We start from the raw sequence: 19,444 nt of genomic DNA on the forward strand, positions 1-19,444 counted from the left end.
TGGGTGGGCGGGAAGGCTACATTAGATCCTGAAGGGATGAGGTCAGGAGGTAAAGGTCAGCATGGAAATCAAGCCTGGGCAGGCAGAAGGACAGGAAAACACAGGCTACAATCAGCAGGATGTGTAGAATGAGGGAAGTGGTGTGTGTGTGTGTGTGTGTGTGTGTGTGTGTATGTGTGTGTGTGTGTGCAAACGTGAGTGTGTGCGCGCACGGGTGTGTGCATGAGTGTATGTGCATGCGTGTGCGTGTGTGTGAGTATATATGCACATGTGCATGTGCATGTGTGTGCATGAGTGTGTGTGTGTGTATGCACACATGTGTGTGTGTGTCTTCAAGTGCTCTAGCATGCACGTGATGGAAAACAGGTGGATAGCTGATCGGAAGGAGGCTAAGGTTCCTGCAGATGCAGGAGGATGACCCATAACTAGGAACTGCTAAAAGACCAGGATGAAAGATGCTAAAAGGAGCCCAGGGACCCAATGACATAACAAAGCCAGTCTTCCTTGCCTGGGGTTCCGGAACTGAGTCAGTACCAGTGAGGTCTCCTAGCAACTAGGGGAAGCCAGGGCCATGGCACTCCTAACACCCCAGGGAGTAAAGGAAGTCTTCCAATTTCAGGTGAAGATCTGGGTTCTTAGAGACCTTTGCTCCAGTGGGTATAGTGGGGAGGGGGAGGTGTGCCAGCAAGGCTTGTGGATGCTGTCATCTTGAGAGACACTTCTAACATCCCAACACACCACCTCTGAGGGCACAATGGATGCTCGAGGCTGGAATTCTAGAGTCACCAGGTCCTGAGTCTGGGCTGTCTGGGGCCCACAGGAAAGTCTAGGCTGTGGACCAGTCTGCCTGGAATAAGGGATGGAGGATGAGACAGTGCCTAGGGCTGCCATCTGGTGCCTAGGACTCTAACAGCCCTCTGGAGCTGTGTCCTACATGTGAGGGAGGGTGAAAAGGCTTTTGCTGTTAGGAGCTGCAGGGGAGGGCTTTGTGGTATAGACAAGTGTGGTAAACAGAAACTGCTGAAGGTCACGAACAGGTTCTACGTTCACTGTCATGAGCTCTACCATTGCTCTTCTTGGTTCTTCCAGCTAGAGCCTCCTCCCCCTAGGGAGCAGGACTCCTGTGTATGGCAGGTCTCTCTGTCTCCCCATTTTGAAGCAACTTGTGCTTCTCCTACTATAAAACCCTTTTAGAAAGGCTATAGGGAAGGCTTACCCTATCAGCCCGCAAGAGGGCCTGAACTTCCTTCAAGGTAAACATCACCTTTGTTAACCTCTTCTCTACCAGCCGTTTACACCGTGGCATGAGTGTATAAGGTTAGCTGGTTGAAAGCAGCCTCAAAGAGAAATTAACTTGCTTTAAGGGGACAGAAAAGAGGATCTATAATTCAAAAATCTGAGGCTTATCGGAGGTGCGCACACCTGGGGCTGCATTGCGCTAGTGTGAGAACGCTCAAAGGAAGGAGTGCTACTGGTAAAAAAAAGAGTAAGTGGGGTTGGAGAGATAACTCAGTTGGTCAAGTACTTGCCACACAAGCACAAAGACCTGAGTCTGATTCCCAGAAAGCACTGCATAGCCAGGTGTGGTGCCGGAGACTTATAATTCCAATGCTAGGTAGAGGCAGGGAGTGAGCTGAGTATATTTGGCAAATTCCAGGCCAGTGAGAGACCTTGTCTCAAAAACAAAACAAAAACATGGTGGACCATCAGTGATGACTGACACCCGAGGATGACCTCTGTTCTCTACATACACACCCACATGTGTGTACCAACACACACTGGAGTACACCCACATGTGTGTGCTAACACACAGAAGCATGGGAGCACACCCACCCACATGTACACCAACACAGGCTGGAGCACACCCACATGTATGTACTAACACATGAGCATGGGAGCACACTCATTCATGTGTACCAATGCACACTGGAGCACACACATGTGTGTACTAACACACACAGGAGCACACTCAACAAATCCCGAAAAGGGGGAGCCACAGCCTTCTAGAAACCAAAGCCTGATTCTTCCTTAGTGTCTCCACATTGCTGGTTACTCTCAGGATTTACATGTGGCCCCACAACCATGCCATGCCTAGTAATGACATTGTCTCCTTTCCCCATAACACACCCCACAGAAACCCAAGGGGCGAGAGCACCTGCGGAGGCTCCTGAACTGGGAGGAGTTTGATGAGCTGAGGGATGCCCGGAGGAGCATCCTGCTTGACACCCTCTATGACAGCATCATCTTTGCTGTGGGAAAAGGCTTCCCATGGGGCGAGGTGGTCCAGGTGGTCAAGTTCACAGAAGAGCTGCTCAAGGAAACCAAAGGTAAGAATTGGCACTGTGGGCCGTGCAAGCCCCTCTATAGAAATAGCGCAGCCCCAGGGTTCTGCTCCCTATCTACAATCTTGATGAATGCAAGCCCTGTACCACCCCACACTGTGTCCACAGACCCAAGGCATTGGCTTGGCGTGGCTTATATAAACCAAGTATGTCAGCCCCCTCCTTGGATGAATTTCATGGACTTCCCCTTGTGTCCTGGGACAATAGGCTGTCCCCACAAGGGGTTGTGCTCCTCAGAGGGTGTCCCATCAGGTGTGAGCTGGTCACTACAGAACCATCATGGAAACTTAATGCCTCAACTAGAAAAATAAAGACTTTCTGTTTCCCACCATCACTCCTTGGCATGTATCACACCAGTGCATCTTTGGGTTTTACTGTATTAGAAGATTTGGTTTTTAAAATTGCTATTTGAGTGGCTGACTTGAATTTCCTGAGAATACTTAATGATTTTGGATTAAGATTAGGACAATTTTTCCACTAGTTTCTGAAATGGCCCTGGATACACTTCTGTCATTTTGTGCTGTGTATTTATTGAAAGTACATGTTTTTGGCATTGTAAAATCAAACTAATAAGCGACTGAAAAATGTTGAAGATATTTTGTATTATACAATATCAAATATTCATTAAAGCCTCATTTTACAACTAAATAAGCAAGTAGATCATCTCATTAATATGTAGCTTTAATCTGTAATCAATGGTAAAATTACACCTGCTAAAAATGTCTAAAATATAATACTCATAATGAATAAATGTTTGATTTGCGTACCTATTTTATTTACCTACATAGCCAAAACTTGTGTTAAATTTTGAGGTCATGAAGCTGGACATGGTGGTGAACACCTTAATCTCAGCTCTTGTGAGGCAGAGGTAGATGGGTCTCTGTGAGTATGTGGCCAACTTAGTCTACATAGTGAGTCCCCGGCCAGCCAGGGCTACATAGTTAGACCCAGTCTTAAAATAAATTTGGTGGGGGCACAAAAGGGTCAGAGTGGAAAGCATTCAAGAAGCCATGATTACAGCACTTGGAGCCTTGGCTAAAGGTGAGGACTCTTCCAAGTGTGGGAGTCAAGTGTTACCATCATCTCCACTGCTGGGGGTGGGGCGTTCACCTGTACAATCTCACCTGTTCCTCTGGACCGCTGGGGACTCACTCACCAACCCACTCAGAACTCTGGGTCTTCTGTGTGATCCACTGACTTCCATCACGGCCTCTGACATCACCAGGTCGTTCCTACTCAGCTCTTCCCAACACCAGCCCTGACCTTGATCTCCCCTTTCTCTCCCTTCTGGTCATATCTGAACCAACTATCCAGGTTCACTGTTGGGCCATGATCCCGAATGTTGAAACTGCAAAAAATAAAAATTCTTAAAGGTTTGGCTGGGGAAACTGTTCAGTTGATAGATTGCTTGCTGCACCAGTGTGAAGGCTTGAGTTGGGTCCTCAGTGACCACATAAAGGCAGGGCATTGTGGTGTCTGTCCACAGCCCCAGCACTGGAGCAGAGGCTTGGAGTCAGGTGGATCCCAGGGACTTGCTAGCAAATTGGTGACATCCAGGTTCAATGAGAAACCTTGTCTCAAAAAATAAGGCAAACGACTAAGAAAGACATCCAGTATTAATCTCTGGCCTCTGTACATGCATGTATAAGCCTGCATACCACAGACACATGTACGTGCACATGTGCGCGTGCACTCACACTCACACCCACACGCACGCCTGCTCTCTGTTTGGTGAGGTAGTGACAGCACTTCCACACTGTGCACCGTGTCTGTTGTGATGTTCACAGTCCAGGGGCCAAATCCGCAAAATGGATGAAGCCGATTAGAAGTCTCTTCACCGCTTACACCTTGAGTATTCGAAATGAACAAAGCCAAGTCAAACAGCATCTTGAATAACAGAAAAGTAATCATGCCAAGGGCTTAAAGTAGTGGGAGAAGATTTAAAAGTATGAACAGAAAAATTTGCAAGCCAGAAACAGTACTTGCTCCGTAAAAAGTTTTGAAGCTGGCTGACTCGGACAGCCACTGACCACGCTTTGTAGTCTTTTGTCATGGCGAGTGGCTGTTTTTCCCCTACAGAGGCTAATCTTTTAAAGTTTTTCTATGGCTTGAGATAAACCAGACAAACACTCTCCATTTTATTATTCCTCCTCCAGCATCATGGCTCCATGTTGTTTCCTGGGCATGGAAATCTATTCTACTACCTTCAAGTTTGGGTCAGATGGGGCTGGCAATCAAACCAGTGCCCTTGCATAAATGCCTTTTTCCCCCCTGACCCACATAATGATTTTTGAAGCAGTCAGTTACCACACTGGCTTATTCAAGCGAACCTGGCCTTCATTTATTATGAGCTCCTGGGGTCTCACCACAGAGGAAACATCAATGCCAACAGAGGGTGTGTTTGTAAACTCCAGCTTTGTCTCTGCACACCTCTGGCCAGCCACTCTGCTGGATGCTCTGTCAAGTGCACATGCCTAAATGAAAAGTAATGGTCTTGGATAAGGAGCCAGACAAGGCATTGTTTATCTTTCCTTCATCTGCAGATGGGTTCAGATTATGGGTCAATGCAAAGGAAGCCCTCGGAATATCCCAGTGCCTCCTAATCCAGCTGTTATGGGCCGTGACCTATTCTGGCAAACATGCACACAAGCACCACCACCTACCTGTGTAAGTGTAGGAACTGTGTGCACTGTCCTATTATGGATCCTGCCCCAGCCACTCCTAGGTAGGTCACACCTATTACAGGTGTTGGCACAGGATGCAGGCCATGGGGAGGGGGCGCCACAGACCAGCACCATCAGAGTTTCTGTTCCGGCTGACATCCACGCTGGCTGCCACTCTTACTTGGCAGGTGGCTTCCCCGGGGTGCTTTGTTGTGGCTAACCTAGGCTAAGGATGGCTGCATTTTGTTTGCACGACAGATGAGGACATTGGCAGGCAGTGTTTTAAGGAGGGGTTGTGTTTGCACAACAGTGATTCAGAGCCCTGCCAGGACGGCTGCCAGCTCAGCTTATCTCCTTGCCCAATCGAGCCCAGCACTGGGAGGGAAAGGGCGGCCCTTTATTCAAAAGCATAAGCTGATTCCGTCCTGGCAAAGGGCTCCCAGGATCTTCTGGCCTCAATTCCAAGCCAGAAGAAAGAGGTCTGTACTTGGCACCTTCTTGGGGCCAACCTCCGGGAAAGCCGGACAACTCATGTCCAGCTGCTCCCCAGGCCTAGGGTGAGATCACCAACCATGGGGTCAAGGGCAGAGTAGTTCCAGTCTGGCACATCCTGGTGGGGAGAGAATGGCAGGAAAGGGCAGACTTTATGTTCTGTATGAAGGCCATAGGAGGCTTGGGAGAAAAGAGGGAGCCACGAATATGAGGCTGCTCAGGTAGCCATGGGCAGGAAGGAGAGATGGAGGGGACTGGGGCAGCCTGGTCTACCTCAGTTTCACTTGGCAGCCCCTGCCCTCTGCTTGCCTGGAGGACTGTCCCCAAATAACTACCTGCATCCACATCTTGTCACCATGACACTATGTACACACTAAATAGGAAGACCCCTCTGCCCTATTGCCTGGTCACAAAATCCTGGGGCTAGGAGGAAGGCCGACTTGAGGGTCAGTTCATGGAGGCAGAGCCGAGCGTGCATCACGGTCCTGGCATCTGTAATTCCACCCATGCCACTCCTGCTTCTTCAGGAAATGTCACCAGGCCACCACGGGGTGGGAAGGCATCCACCTGCCTGTCCTCAGCAGCCCAGACCTGGAGTAAGCAATGACTCATCGGGTTCCTCGGTATGGCTCTTCCATCTAGGGTACTCACGGCCGTGCACACGCTCTGCAGCCTCACCACCAACACCTGCAGCACCCCCACGCCAGCAAAGCAAAAAAGCAGATGTCATTTCCTGCTGCCTGGGACTGACTGAGCAGCGGTACCCTCAGGCCAGGCCAGGACGGAGACATTTGATAGAGCTTCTTTGCCAAGGTTTCCACCAAGGCCGTTGGTAGAGATATAAAATGGTTATTGGGATGAACTGGCAGCTCCCACATCCCCCTGGGTGATATGATGCCTCAGGCCACCCTGGAGAGTCCCATAGACAGCCAGAGTCAGCCACAGACATCTGATTCCTTTCTGCTCTGGAGGCTGCAAGTCTGAGAGGAGGTGTTGGCAGGCTTTTTGTTCCTAAGACGACTCTCATTGGCCTCCAGTGTCCAACACCTCCCTGTGGTGTCCTCACTTTGTTCCCTTTGGTGTATGGCCTCTACTTCTGATATAAGGCCCCACTCAGACTACATGACCTTATTTAACCCCAGCTGCTTTAAAAGCCTTATCTCTTTAAAAAAAAAAAAAAAAGGACTTTGAGGGTGGAAGTTAGGTATCTAGTGTATACATTTAAAGAGGGAAGCCAGGTAAGGGGACATATGTCTATAATCCCAGAACCTTGGTGGATGAGACTGGAGGTTTTGAGAAGGAAGGCATCCTGGACTATAACACAAGATTCCATATTAAAAGGAAAATTAACAGAGTGGGTGAGGTATAACGAAACCACTGTGCAGAGTGAGGACACAGCTAACTATGTCGACAAGATTGCCGCAAAAAACATTATTTTTCCCTGGCCAGACTGTCTATCCTGCCAGGGGCAGCTATGAAAAAAAAAATCTAGCCTTGCTTGTAAGCATTAATAATCTTCCCTATGGTGTGGTATGAAAAGCAGTGTTTTAAAGGTGAGGTGCGGAGGCCTGAGGAGATTAACTTTCCTAAGAATGCACCTGGGGTAAATGGGTTCAGGATCTGAATCCAGGTCTGACTCAGAATCCACGCCCCACCTGGTGATTTTGCATTTTGGTCAAGGACCTGAGCACGTGGGGTGTATGCGCGCCTGAGAGGTAGCCAGGTAGCCTGAGGTAGAGACCCTTTCCTCCAACGGGATGGGAAGTTGGCATGCAGAAAGAAAAAGCACGTAGAAGGGCCAGGTAAGACTCCTGGGAGTGTGCTCCTAACTGGGTCATGTTGAGTTACAGCATAAGCCTGGGCACTGAAGCCAGCCACCAGCAGGAGGGGTCCAATGGAGTGAGTGTCCATCTGAAAGACTAGGCTCTTCCTGCAAACTATCTGTGCCACCTATGGAGAACTGTGCAGGTCTCCTGCAGGCCAGGCCTCCAGCTCTTGACAGGGATGCTCTGTCTGACTTTATCCTCCCTTGGCACCCAGGGGAGTGGTACTGGAGACAGTAGATGATTGGCAAGCTGGATAGAGTCATGTCCCTGACACGGGAGGACGATTCGGTTGTTTCTATCTCAGGCTGAAGTGACAGTTAAGATGATTGGGCTGCGGAGTTGGGGCTCCCTTCCTAACCTGTGGTGCACTACCGAGCATGGCTCCCGGCACCCGCTGCAGTCCACTATGGCTCAGGTTACTGCCGGCTCCACGGAAATCCCCACAGCTTCTGAGAGTGGAAAGAGACCCAGGAGGTCACCTGATCTACCCCCAGCCCATTTGACAGTACACTTCAGAATCCTCTCTCTGGTACCCATGTCCCATTTCCTACCCCAGCCACCAGGTGACCACCAAGGCCTTGGTTGGAGGTTACTCTGTATCCAAGACTCTAACCTAGGGCCCCACCGAGAGAGAGGGGAGGGGGAGATTATCCCCAGGGATGTGCTGGTAGAGACCTAAGGAGGAAGAAGAGGGCAAACACACAAAACCACGTTATTTCTCACTATGGGAAGCCCTGGATATTCACTCTCTTTAGATCTGACAAGGCAGGATTTTTATTGGCTCTGTTTTCCAGATAAAAGCATTGATTTCTATACTTTCTTTATTCTTAGTGCATTGTTGTTTTGCCTGCATGTATGTCTGTGTAAGGGTGTCATATCTTGGAGTTACAGACAGTTGTGAACTGCCATGTGGGTGCTGGGAACTCAACCCAGGTCCTCTGGAAGAGCAGTCAGTGCTCCTTTTTTTTTTTTTTTTGGTTTGTTTTTGGTTGTTTGGTTGTTTGGTTGGTTTTTCAGAGACAAGGTTTCTCTGTGTAGCCTTGGCTGTCCTAGACTTTGTAGACCAGGCTGGCCTCGAACTCACAGCAATCTGCCTGCTTCTGCCTCCCAAGGGCTGAGATTAAAGGTGTGTGCCACCACAGCCGGGGCTCAGTCAGTGCTCTTAACCACTGAGCCATCTCTCCAGCCCCCAAAAGCATTGATTTCTAGAGAGAATCATCTGTGTAAGCAAGAGCATGCTATGAGCAGGTGTGAGGTGCATCTTTGTGAATCCTCCGCCTAGGTTTCATGGCCTCACTGGGCTGCACTGTGGAGAAGCCCAAACTCTGATCTCAGCTCCTAAGGTCAAAGCCACCCAGAGCTGGAGGGGATGACATGGGGGGAGGGGAAGGGGGTGGGGAGACTCACAATGACTGACAGTCAAGGAGGTGGAGACCAATGAAAGGCAGTCAGTCCTCAACCTGAAGGCTGGGGCAGAGGGCAAGTTTCAGCCCGGAAGTGTGGGGAAGATCCTGACCATCCTCTCCCAAGGGTCTTGGAACCAGACTGCCCATGGTCCTGTCCCTGAATTACCACTGGCCTCTGCAGGAAGTGGGCATTTGTGAGGGGACTATTTGCTCCAAAGAGAAAGGAAGCCAGCATCTCAGAGATCCAGAGATAGACAGGCGACATAGAAATGGTCCCAGGCAAAAGGTGGAGACATCTCACGGGTGTCGTGTCAAAACGCTGTGTGTCCTTGGATGTTGGTCAGCAAGGCACATGCAGAGCACACTCTTAGGACAACAACAGAATGGTGTCTCCTGCCCTGGCCTAACCCTTCCTTTCCTCAGGGACTGTGGCCAGCTATGTTCAGAGGCTGTTTTTTGTTTTGTTTTGTTTTGTTTTGGTTGGTTGGTTGGTTGGTTTTTGTTTTGTTGGTGGTGGGTTTTTGTTTTTGTTTTTGTTTTTTTGATAGTCCATATAGTTCCTTTTAATTGCACAATTTCAGTTCAGTGAGTGTAATACAATGAAGTCATTAGCACTTCCATCTTCACTTTAAGGTAAGCTCTGCCTTCCTCCCCATCCCCTACGCCCACCAAGAGGAATGGGTCAGACATATTTGGACTTCAGGGAAAGACTGAAGTGAGGTTTTTCTGCACTCAGTCTCCAAGTCTCCCTCCCCCTCAGCTTCAATATCAGCAAGGGAGGCAGGTGAAGTGGACGAACAGGACACTGCCTATTTGCTTGCACAGTGTTTACTCCCACGACCCACAATCTCTTTGAGGCTGGCTCCTTCCTGGACAATGGGGAACTCTCTGGCGCTTCTCTGATAGAGACAACTAGATTGTTTTGGACTTACAATTCACCATCATCTTCTCAAGACCTTGGCCAGCATGAATGACCCACTCTCCAAAGGAGTCCTGCTGCCCACCAACAAGTTTCTGTCGTTGGAGGATGTTAGATGGTGCTGTGTTGGCTGAATTACCACTGGCCTCTGCAGGAAGTGGGCATTTGTGAGGGGACTACTTGCTCCAAAGAGAAAGGAAGCCAGCTGTGTTGCCTGTGCTGCCCATTCCTAACCACAAGAGTCCCCGGGGTTCGAGGACAAGAAGTAGAAACATGTCCCTCCCCCAGGTTAGGAGTTGAAACCGACACCAATGCTAGGTCCTGATCCCTGGGCTGGAACAGGTCCCACCTTTTTTTCTGGACCTCAGTTTATCCATCTATAGAACAAGATCCTTTGGTCCAAAGAGATGATCTACCCCAAGGAGATGTGAAAACCGTTGTATTTGCTCCACCTTGTTGATGACTGGACTGAGCTCATTAGCATATTAAGATGCTCAAGTTCTTTGGATTAGCTCGTTTTCAAGGTCTTTGGCTCACACCATGCGTCCTTGATATTGTACCCACTGCAGAACAGCCGTCCTTCTTGCACCCATCTCTAAGAGTCTACAAAGAGAGCTTGAAGCCGCTTAGACACAAGTGGCTTTGGTTAAGTTCTGGCTCTGCCACTCATCAACCTTGAGTGACTCTCAGCCTCCTCTCTGAGCCTCCATGTGTAAAAGCCCCATGGGTAAGGGTGAGCCTCCATCAGCTGAGAGGGACTCGGGAGAGCCCAAGCGGCAAAGGTGCGTGTGACAAAAAGCTGTGGGATCCTCCAAACCTTAGACAATGCTGCCCTGGGAGTCACTGTGTGGGTTCCTCAAGGCTTCGGAAGACAGAGAGGATGGAGCTGAACGGAGGTGACAGGCCTGGGCTTCCCTCTGCCTTTCGCTTCTCGGGCCAGCCTCTGCTGCTTAGGTACTGGGAAAGCCAAGTTGTCAGGTTGTGTCCTAGATTGACTCTTCTGCCTCGGATCCAAAACCAGGCAACCAGACTATCTTGTCGGAGGCACTTAGGTCATCCGGTACCCTTCTAGAAAGATCAGCCCCTCTTCGCCATTCCCACGGCCTCCCCACCCTCAGGCCCGGCTCCTCTCCTGCGCTGCTATGGAGATGCTGGCACTCCCCTTTCAGGTCCTTTCTGCCCAGTGCTGGAGCAAGCATCTCGTGTTGCCATCGGCAGGTCCTCCCCCACATCCCTCTTCCACCATTCCTCTCCTCCTCCACTCTGCTCCTCCTCACAGGTGTGGGCCTCCAGGGGCTTGGGGACAGACTTCAGGAAGTTCCCAGTGGCCAATGCAAATGAAGGCCACTCCCTGTTATTGAAGAGCACCATGCAGGCCCAGCTCTGCCTGCCTCCACCAGAGACTTCTCCGAGTTAATCCCTCCGTGCTGAGTCACTGAGACACAGGGAGCAGACTGCGCATCTCACAGAAGCAGCAAGGAGCAAGGCCTGCTGAGCCTAGGCAGAGGCAGCAACTTCCGGTGGAGTTCAAATTCAGCCAGGGATTCTTCCTTTTGACCCAGGCAAAGGGCGCACAGGTCTTTCCTTCCCTTTCAAGAAAGCTGAATGACCACCGCAGGAAGATCTGGGCATGAGTGGATTCTCTGTGTGGCTACTGGGAATGCTGGGGACCGGTTGGCTTTGGGGAATGCAGCAGCTGTGGCCACCTACAGAGAGAGGCTCAGTATATTGCTGGGCCACGCCAGGTCGTGGGCATGACAGAACACCTTCAGGCAAACGTTCTGATGGGTCACCTTGGGAAGGCTCATATATAGTACTTCACCCAGGCCTTCCTGTACTTCCCTGGGATCACTTATCCAGTGGTCCCTCTACTTGGCTGCCACCCTCAGTCTGAAGCCCACTCAACTTCTTGCTTCACTACCCGCCCTCCCCCGCACCGAGGGCCCTGGGGCTCCACTGTTGTGCTAACCTGGGAGGAACTTAAGGATTCTATGCAGTCCTTCAGCTAGAGGGAACCTCCTCCCACTTCCTGTTCTTCAGCACTACCCATCCCATCCTCTGTCCAGCCCCTTCTGTACTCCCTGTCTTTCTCATCCTGGGCCTCACATACACTGCAGGTGCTTATACGTGTGCGTCGTCAGCTCTTGCCAATTTATAGCACACGTGTGCCCTCAAAGAAGCCAAGGCTGCCTATTCCAAGTCCTCTCCAACCAGTACCACCCCCTCCCAAAGCAGAAAAGAATCTTCAGGCCCACAAATCTGAGCAGGCCCAGACTCACACCCATGTAGGAAAGGCCCCAGCAGCAGGTGGGTGATGACCTGGAAGTGACCACGGAGAGAAGAGGCTCTTTTTCCTGCTGGGTCACCCTCTGTGCTGCTTGGGAGCTCCTCTACCAGAGGCTGAGACCTCGTGGCTCCTGACCCCAGACACGAGGAAGAGAATCTAAAAGCACCTCTGCCCTGGGAACCAGTCCTCATCTTTTGACATGGGTGAGACAGGGCTTGTGTGTGTGTGTGGAGGGAACCGTCTGCACTCTAGAAAGTTCCAGGGGATTCTATTCTGAAGTGTAGTTCGGAGAGGCGCAGTCAGGGGCTCCCCCTGGGCCTTCCTCTCCGTTAACCGGCATGTGTGTGATGCTCAAAACACCCAGAAAAGAAATTAATGCTAAGGATCAGGCTTGTTGGTAGAGATGAGCTTCAGAGCATGGTTAGAGCTCAGAGTTTTGTTTGTTTGTTTTTGTTGTTGTTGTTTTGTCCCATTGAAAGTGTGTCCCTCGAGCCACTTGGGGTTTTAACAAACTAGTGTGCAAGGATAGGAGCCTGTTTCCGTTCTGCATGTGGATATCTTGATTGATTAGCGCTGTTTGCTGAAGAAGCTGTCTGTTCTCCAGCGTATCGGTTCTTTTAGAATCTTTTGCTCTAGCTGCATGTGTTTCTATCTGGGTCCTCTGTCTGTCCTGTTCCACGTATTTGTCACAGAGTTAAAGTCATATGTATGGATGGCATGAGAGTGGAAACAGTGCTGACTAGGGAGGACTAAGGGGACTAATGGAGGGGAAGGGATGAGATGGGAAGCGGGGGAGTCGGGAGGTAACAGTATTGGGGGGCGGGATATTCAACGTGCATTATGTACTTGCATGAAAGTAGTTTTATGTAGCCCAGTATAACGAGATTTTTAAGAATGAAGAGGACAGGGGAAAGCGCATGTGTCAGAAGAACAAGAGAATAGCAGGATGGGAAGAGGCCAGAGAACGTGGATGATGTTGGGGTTTGAATATGCAAGGTCTTCCACAGGCTCGTGTTTTGAGTACTCTGGTCCCCAGCTCTGGCCCTAGCCTGTAGGCTGTGGAGCCTTTAGGAGGAGCAGACTGAGATTGGGTGGAGTCAGCCACTAGGAGGGGGCTTTTGCAGGTAGCGCCTGGCTCTGGTTCCATTCCCACCTTGCTTCCTGAGTGCCACCATTTGAGAGAAGCCTCAGCTACAACATTGTCCCACACCATTGCCTGTCCCGCTTCACCGTGCCTTCCCCACTGTGAGGCACTAAAACTGTGAGTCCAAGGAAACCTTCCAGTTTCCTCTGTCAGGGCTTAGGTCACAACCACAAGAAACGTAAGCAGTACAGGTGACACAACAGAGTTGCTCGGGCAATTATCAGCAAAAGAGGGCCCAGCAAGAGGGAACTGGGCCGGCTTCTAGACCCAGGCTGGTGCCCAGGTGAGGGGCCAGCTGCTCCTCAGAGCACAGGTGCTTGCCTCACTGTGTTCCCAGGGATGCTGCTGTTTTCCATTGGTTGCCTTTGCAGCAGAGGAGTCTTCTATACTCAGAGACCCACCTCTGACAAGAATAGGGCAGCAGGAGACACTAGGCATTGGTGTAGTCACTGTGCCCAGGGCGGCAGTTGCCAAGAGCCTCTGGTTGGTGAACCAGACCAGAAGCAGCTCCCGGCCAATCCAGATGCTTCAATTTTTCTCTCTGCCATGGCCTGCTGCTCCTGCTCACAGTCATCCCACTCCCACCCCATTCACCTCCAGCCCCTGCTACTCAGATGTTCCAACGTGTCTGGTCCTGGAAGCAAAGCCATAGCTATTGAGCATGGCCCATGGGTCCCGCCCATCTGCTTGCTACCTACTTTGTCACCAGTAGCTGCTGCCGTGTATCTGCCCGTACTGTTCTGGGCCCCATATTGTCCCAAACCGGGAGACACTGTTGTTTTCCCAGCCTTCTCTTTCTCCATACTGGACTGACCCTCCCTACTTAGCTCTGCCCCTTTTAGTCAGAACAAAGCTGCTTACCCAACCCCCTTCATCTCAGAGAGTTTTCATCTGAGTGCTCCTCTGTCTCAATTATATTCTTCTTTGATGAACACCGTGGCTATGGTCTCTACCACCACACTTCATGGGCAGCAAAGTGTCTTTTTTTTTTTTTTTATCACAGCACTACCAGCACCCAGCACAGTACCTCCTTAAGGGGCAGGCAATGACTGTTCATAGACTTAGCAACAGTTGACAGGTCAACCTCAGAATGAGGGAAAGGGGGAGCTCCGAGAAGATAGGAGGGGGAGGCAAGTGGGGGTGGGGAAACAGGAGAGAGACCAGGAAGCAGAGAGGGAGGAAGAAAGGAAGGAGGGATGTAGGAAGGAATGAAAAAAGAGGGATGGGGAGATGGGGAAGAATGGAGAAAAGAGAGAAGCAAAGAGGGAAGGAGTCAGGAGGGAGGGAGGAGGGAGGGAGGAGGGAGAGAGGAGGGAGGGAGGAGGGAGGAGGGAGAGAGGAGGGAGGGAGGAGGGAGGAGGGAGGGAGGAGGGGGCAGACTTTTGTTTAAATGGATAGCACAGACCCTCCACCCCTGTAGCATTTAAGGCTTCCTGCCCTGTAGCTCTAGGAGAGACAAATGAGTATGTTAGCTCCCAGGATGCTCCAACAAACCTTTGAAGTGCATACATGCAATCTTCAGCTTTACACTTAAGTCAAAGGAACTGGGTGCCCCAGCTAGGAAGGGACAGAGTGTCTTGGGCCTCCAAGCCAGGCCTTCCTTCTCCTGAGACAGAAGCACAGCTCTGCTATGTCAGCTCCAGCCTGCAGCTGCCCTGCTTCCCCATTCACCTTCCAAGCCCAGGCATTAACAGCTTTAATCTGAAATGTCCCCTAAGGACTCCTGCTTGGAATGTTTACTTCCCGGTGAGTCATGTGGACACTTTAGGAGATGGGCCTAACTGGCCACAGTACTAAGCCTGGGGCCTTTGAAAGTGACAGCCAATGCCTGTCCCAGCCCTGCGCTCTGTCTGCTTCCTGGTCCACTATCACGTGACTAGCCTCCGCCTCACACATTACACGGACACAGGTGGAACCTCATTGCCCTGCCTCCCTGCTGTTCCCACTGTGACAGACTGAAGGACCTCCGGAAATGAGCCAAAATATAAGAAGCCCTTCTTCCCTTATATTGATCCTATGGGGTTTGGTCACAGCTACACAGATATAAAAATACACCAGGCGGTCTGTCCAGAGCCCCTAAGGAGGCTCTCAGCAAAGCAGGGCCCTGCCTACCTGCTGTTTTGAAGGCAGCATGGCCTCCTCCCCCAAGTCCACACAGTGATGAGATGATGGTGAGCAAACATCTTCACACAGAGCAACACAGCCTTTCGAGGATCCCAGAATAAGTGGGGAACTAAGATGGAGAACATTCAACATTAGCCTATAGGCAAAGAAAGCCAAGTCACCCCTCTATAGGAGACTAGGACTAGCAGAAGCCAGGGAAGTAGGGGGTGACAGGAGGAAATGAGGAACAGACAGTGTAGAGTCGCTCCGGCTTCAGGAAACAGCCAGGCTCCTGCACCCAGCACTTGATTTCCATGGCCACTAAATGGGCCTGCATGCTAAGCAAGCATGGCCCTGCAGTGGTCTGATGCAGAGGACGACAGGGGAGACACGAGTAGTAGAGTCTGTGAGACCTGGCTCTCCCGTGGTGTGAGGCCCGTGATCTGAAGCTGTGTCTTGACTTGCTCTGCCCAGGATCTGCAGGTCGTTCTGCCACGACCCTTCAAGTCCCAGCAACCTGGGTGGAGGTCTGCCTCCAACCCTGCACTGAGGCACCCAGAGGGTTCAGGCATGGGAAGCCATGGGAAAGAACTCCCCGAGAAGCTTCATCCTTGGAGCTGTTCTCAGCTGACTCTAGGGTGTGAGTCAATACTATTTGTCCAACTCCGTCCCCAGGTCCCCATGGTCAAGGTTACCTGGACACATCTCCAGTGTCCCCACCTTCTCCACAAACAGCAGAGGCACCCCCTGTAGCCCCTCTTTCTTTTCTGAGGAATTTGGAGTGAAAACAATACAAAGCACAGGTGAAGCAAGTCAGAACAGGAGTTTAAAGACAAAAGGGTGGAATAGGCCTATAGGGGCAACGCAGTGAAATAAGTACAGCAGACTACAGGAGAAACAAAGTGGGATATGAGGTGCACTCCAGAGCTCTTGGGAGCTAATGAGTGATGCCGGAGAATCAGAGTCAGGGATGCAGGCTCTGAGTTCGGATCTGGGTTCACGGGTTTAAACTCTGTACCCTACTCCTCTGTACCCACAGGCTGCTCCATCACAGAGGCTGTGACGATCCTGGGGACCAAGCTCCGAGTTTACCAGAAGCAGTTCAATGTCACCCACCTGCTGGCCCTCTGTGACTATTTCCACAACACCTTCATCCGACACTATAGACTCTACCAGTATGTGCTTAGCCAGGACCAGGAGGTCAACCTGACAGTCACCCATGTGGAAATGTGTGCGCCACCCCAGCCCCTTCCACTCACAGAGGGCACAGACAGGGATGTGTGGCAGCATGAGCAGCAGGTAGCTGAGCTGAGCACGGCTGAGGTGCAGAAACGTGCCAATGTGCTGCTGCTGAAGGAGACACTGCACCTGGAGCAGGCGCACATGCTGCAGAAGGCCTTTGAGGTCCAGGAGGCACCAATGCAGCTGCAGCCCCGGCCAACCCTGAGGAGGGAGGTGAGCCTGCCAGCCCCAGGGTCTCTGAGACACAGCAGGCCGGGCTCACTCGCAGGCCTCCTTCAATGGTCTGCACTAGAAGTGAGGACAGAGGGCCACAGGGACGTCTAGTATCTCCCACAGACTTGGCATGCACGTCGCTGCATAACATCTCTGCAAAGTAGAAATCCACGTCCCCATTTTTTGTGTGTGTGTGTGATGGCATAATGGGGTTAGAGAACATCATTTGGCCAACAGCACCAAGCTACTGTGGAGTAGAGTTCACAGTTGGTCAAGGCCTGCTGGCCCGGAAGTCCGAGTTTTTCCCATTGTCGTTGACTGGTGACAGGATCCCACTGAGAGAGGATCTCTGGGCCGCTGGGGGAGTACCTAAGTGCCCTTTGTCTATAATCAGAGACATTGTAGGTACTCAGGGTTCAGACAGCTCAGGGAAGGTGTGTGAGCAGATGGCCCAGAGAGGAGTGGAAGTGTGTGTGTGTGTGTGTGTGTGTGTGTGTGTGTGTGTGTGTGTGTGTGTGTGTTCACAGGCACCACAGGAAAGGTAATTGCAAGATTGTTTCGAGGGCTTCTGTGGTTGTTTGGTTGGTTGGTTTTTGGCTTCTGATTTGTCAGCCAAAGAAGAAAGTATTCCTTTGAAGTTCAAAAGTATGTTTGGGAAACTGTTAAATAAATAAATAAATAAATAAATAATCCAGCAGATTGGATGATACTCATCCTGGGTCAAGGTCCCTGATAAATAATAACAGGACAAGACTGTGTTATCTAAGTACATGAAGACATCAAAAGTAGGCAGCCAGGCATGGAGGTGCACACCTACGACCCTAGCACTCAGGGGGTGAAGGCAGAAGAGTCAGGAGTTCAAGGCCAACTTTGACTCGGTCACAAAACAGCAACAGACATCCAGTGAGGGTCCAGGAAGTTCAAAGAGAACCTGTCTCCAGGTGCTTAAAGGACCTTGCTCTATACTACCTTGGAGTCTATAAGCTAGGCCAGGGGAGGGCCACCTGCTCCCAGAACATTCTCCACTGTTCCACCATGCCTTTCAGATCCCTTTGGTCTTCCGCAGGGTTCTCTGGCAGGACCACCGGGGTCCCTGGTGGTAAGCCCAAGGGAGGCATTCAACACCCATCACCACAGGACAAATATGCATCTTTGTGGAGTCCAATCCTCTCCTAATTCTAGGGAAGAATGTTATTTTTATATTGAAGTCAAATCCGAGGAATACTCTGGGGCAAACTGTACACCAGATTTTAAGTATATATTACAAACAACAGCATATGCATAACTTCTCCTCTGTCATGCCTCCAGGATGCTGCGGAGTCAGGAACTTGGAGTGGGGGCGGGGTCACAGTGTGTTCCGTTAGAATGGTGAGGGCTGAGCTCATAACTCTTGTAGCTGGCTGGTCAGAAGGTGAACCCTACTTTCCAAAGCTCTGCCTGACCTTTCCAACAGAGGGGGAAGGATGGGCCTTGCCTGTCCTGTAAGCATGCTCACTGGTGTGTGTCTTGCAGGCTCTGGAGCATCTGGTGAGGGAGGCCATCCGCATCCAGATCGCATGCCTGCAGGAGCTCCTCCAGTACGAGATCCAGGCGGCCTTCGACATCCTGGACCTGAGACTGCAGAAGAAGACACTCAGCCTCTGTGCTCCTCCACCCCCGCTTCCCTGTATCACCGCTGGCCAGGTGGCTCTAGAAGACTCTCCTAAGGCTAGTAAGGCCAATAAAGGAAAGAAAGCCAAAGCTAAGAAGTAAGAGGTTGGTGACTACTGCCCGAGGACATGTGTGAGAAGAAACATGGAGCGTGCTTAGCATAGACCCAGAGGCTCCTAGTAATTAAAAGAAACAAAGCCACTCAATGCTGTCTCTGTCTTGGAAGCCAGTGTGCGATTGGAGAGGGTAGCTGCTTGCGTAGGCCAGACCTTTCTTTCAGTGATGCTACAGCAGTTCCTTGATCAGAATAAACCCTGAGGTTCTTCCATGGATGTACAAGTGGTGGAAGGTCTTACAGAGAGTCCAGGCAAGGGCAGGTACCTGTTCATAGCTCCCGGACCCCCACCCAGAAACAGAGCTGAAGAAAGGAGCCTGGAGCCAGTGCTTGGGGTTCTGTGTTTGGACTCTTTCCCTGGGGACACTGTGCCTTCATGCAGTCGGCTACACAAGCTTGCAGATCCCGGAGATGACGGGTCAGTTACCCACCTGCATGAGTAGACCTCCAGCTCAGCCAGGTTCAACCTCTCAGCACCAGCCAAGCCAGCCTGGAGGATGCTGCAAAGCTGGGCGGCAGAAGGTAGTTCTTGTGTCTACGAAGCAGTGTCAGAATCCTTCCTTCCTCTGGGGCTCCCTTCCCTCACCCAGAAGGAGTAGGGTCCCACTAGAGTTTCAGCCACACATAGGTGGGATGTTAGGAAATGGTGTGGAGGGATGGGGCTATCGATCTGTTGGTAGAATGCTTGCCTGGCATGCACAAGTGCCTGGGTTTGGTCCCCAGCACTGTATAGACTAGGCATGGTAGTGCCCAACTGCAATCCCAGCATTTGAGAGGTAGAAGCAGAAGGATCAGAAGTTCAAGGTCGTCATTGACTACATAGAAAATTTGAGGTCAGCCTTGGATACATGAGATCCTGTCTCAAAAAAAAAATAAAGATTGGATGGATGCATGGGTGGATGGATAAATTGATGGATGGATGAATGGACAGATGGATAGACAGATGGATGGATAAATGGATGGATGGATGGATGGATGGATGGATGGATAAATGGATGGATGGATGGATGGATGGATGGATGGATGGATGGATAAATGGATG

At 50.9% G+C, this 19,444-nt stretch overlaps 2 protein-coding genes across 3 annotated transcripts in view; one reads left to right on the forward strand and one right to left on the reverse strand.

Moving 5' to 3' along the window:
- RP1L1 (RP1 like 1) overlaps positions 1-19,444 on the reverse strand; it is a 74,952-nt gene that overhangs the window by 48,104 nt on the left and 7,404 nt on the right. The gene's annotated exons all lie outside the window — the stretch shown is intronic.
- Positions 433-18,511, forward strand: LOC311589621 (uncharacterized protein C8orf74 homolog). Its single transcript, XM_084768146.1, has 4 exons — positions 433-619; positions 2,135-2,327; positions 16,222-16,637; positions 18,150-18,511. Exons 1-4 carry the CDS (start codon positions 572-574, stop codon positions 18,387-18,389), a joined length of 897 nt encoding a protein of 298 aa, XP_084624272.1. The 5' UTR covers positions 433-571; the 3' UTR covers positions 18,390-18,511.

Source organism: Acomys minous (assembly GCF_964271855.1).
Source record: "Acomys minous genome assembly, chromosome: 18".
NCBI lineage: Eukaryota > Metazoa > Chordata > Mammalia > Rodentia > Muridae > Acomys > Acomys minous.

Excerpts from the sequence above, each read along its gene's own strand:
- LOC311589621 (XM_084768146.1), top strand. The coding sequence starts at position 572 with ATGGCACTCCTAACACCCCAGGGAGTAAAGGAAGTCTTCCAATTTCAG. Across the intron at positions 620-2,134 it reads AGGAAGTCTTCCAATTTCAG|AAACCCAAGGGGCGAGAGCA; the intron begins GTGAAGATCTGG and ends CACACCCCACAG. Across the intron at positions 16,638-18,149 it reads GGCCAACCCTGAGGAGGGAG|GCTCTGGAGCATCTGGTGAG; the intron begins GTGAGCCTGCCA and ends TGTGTCTTGCAG.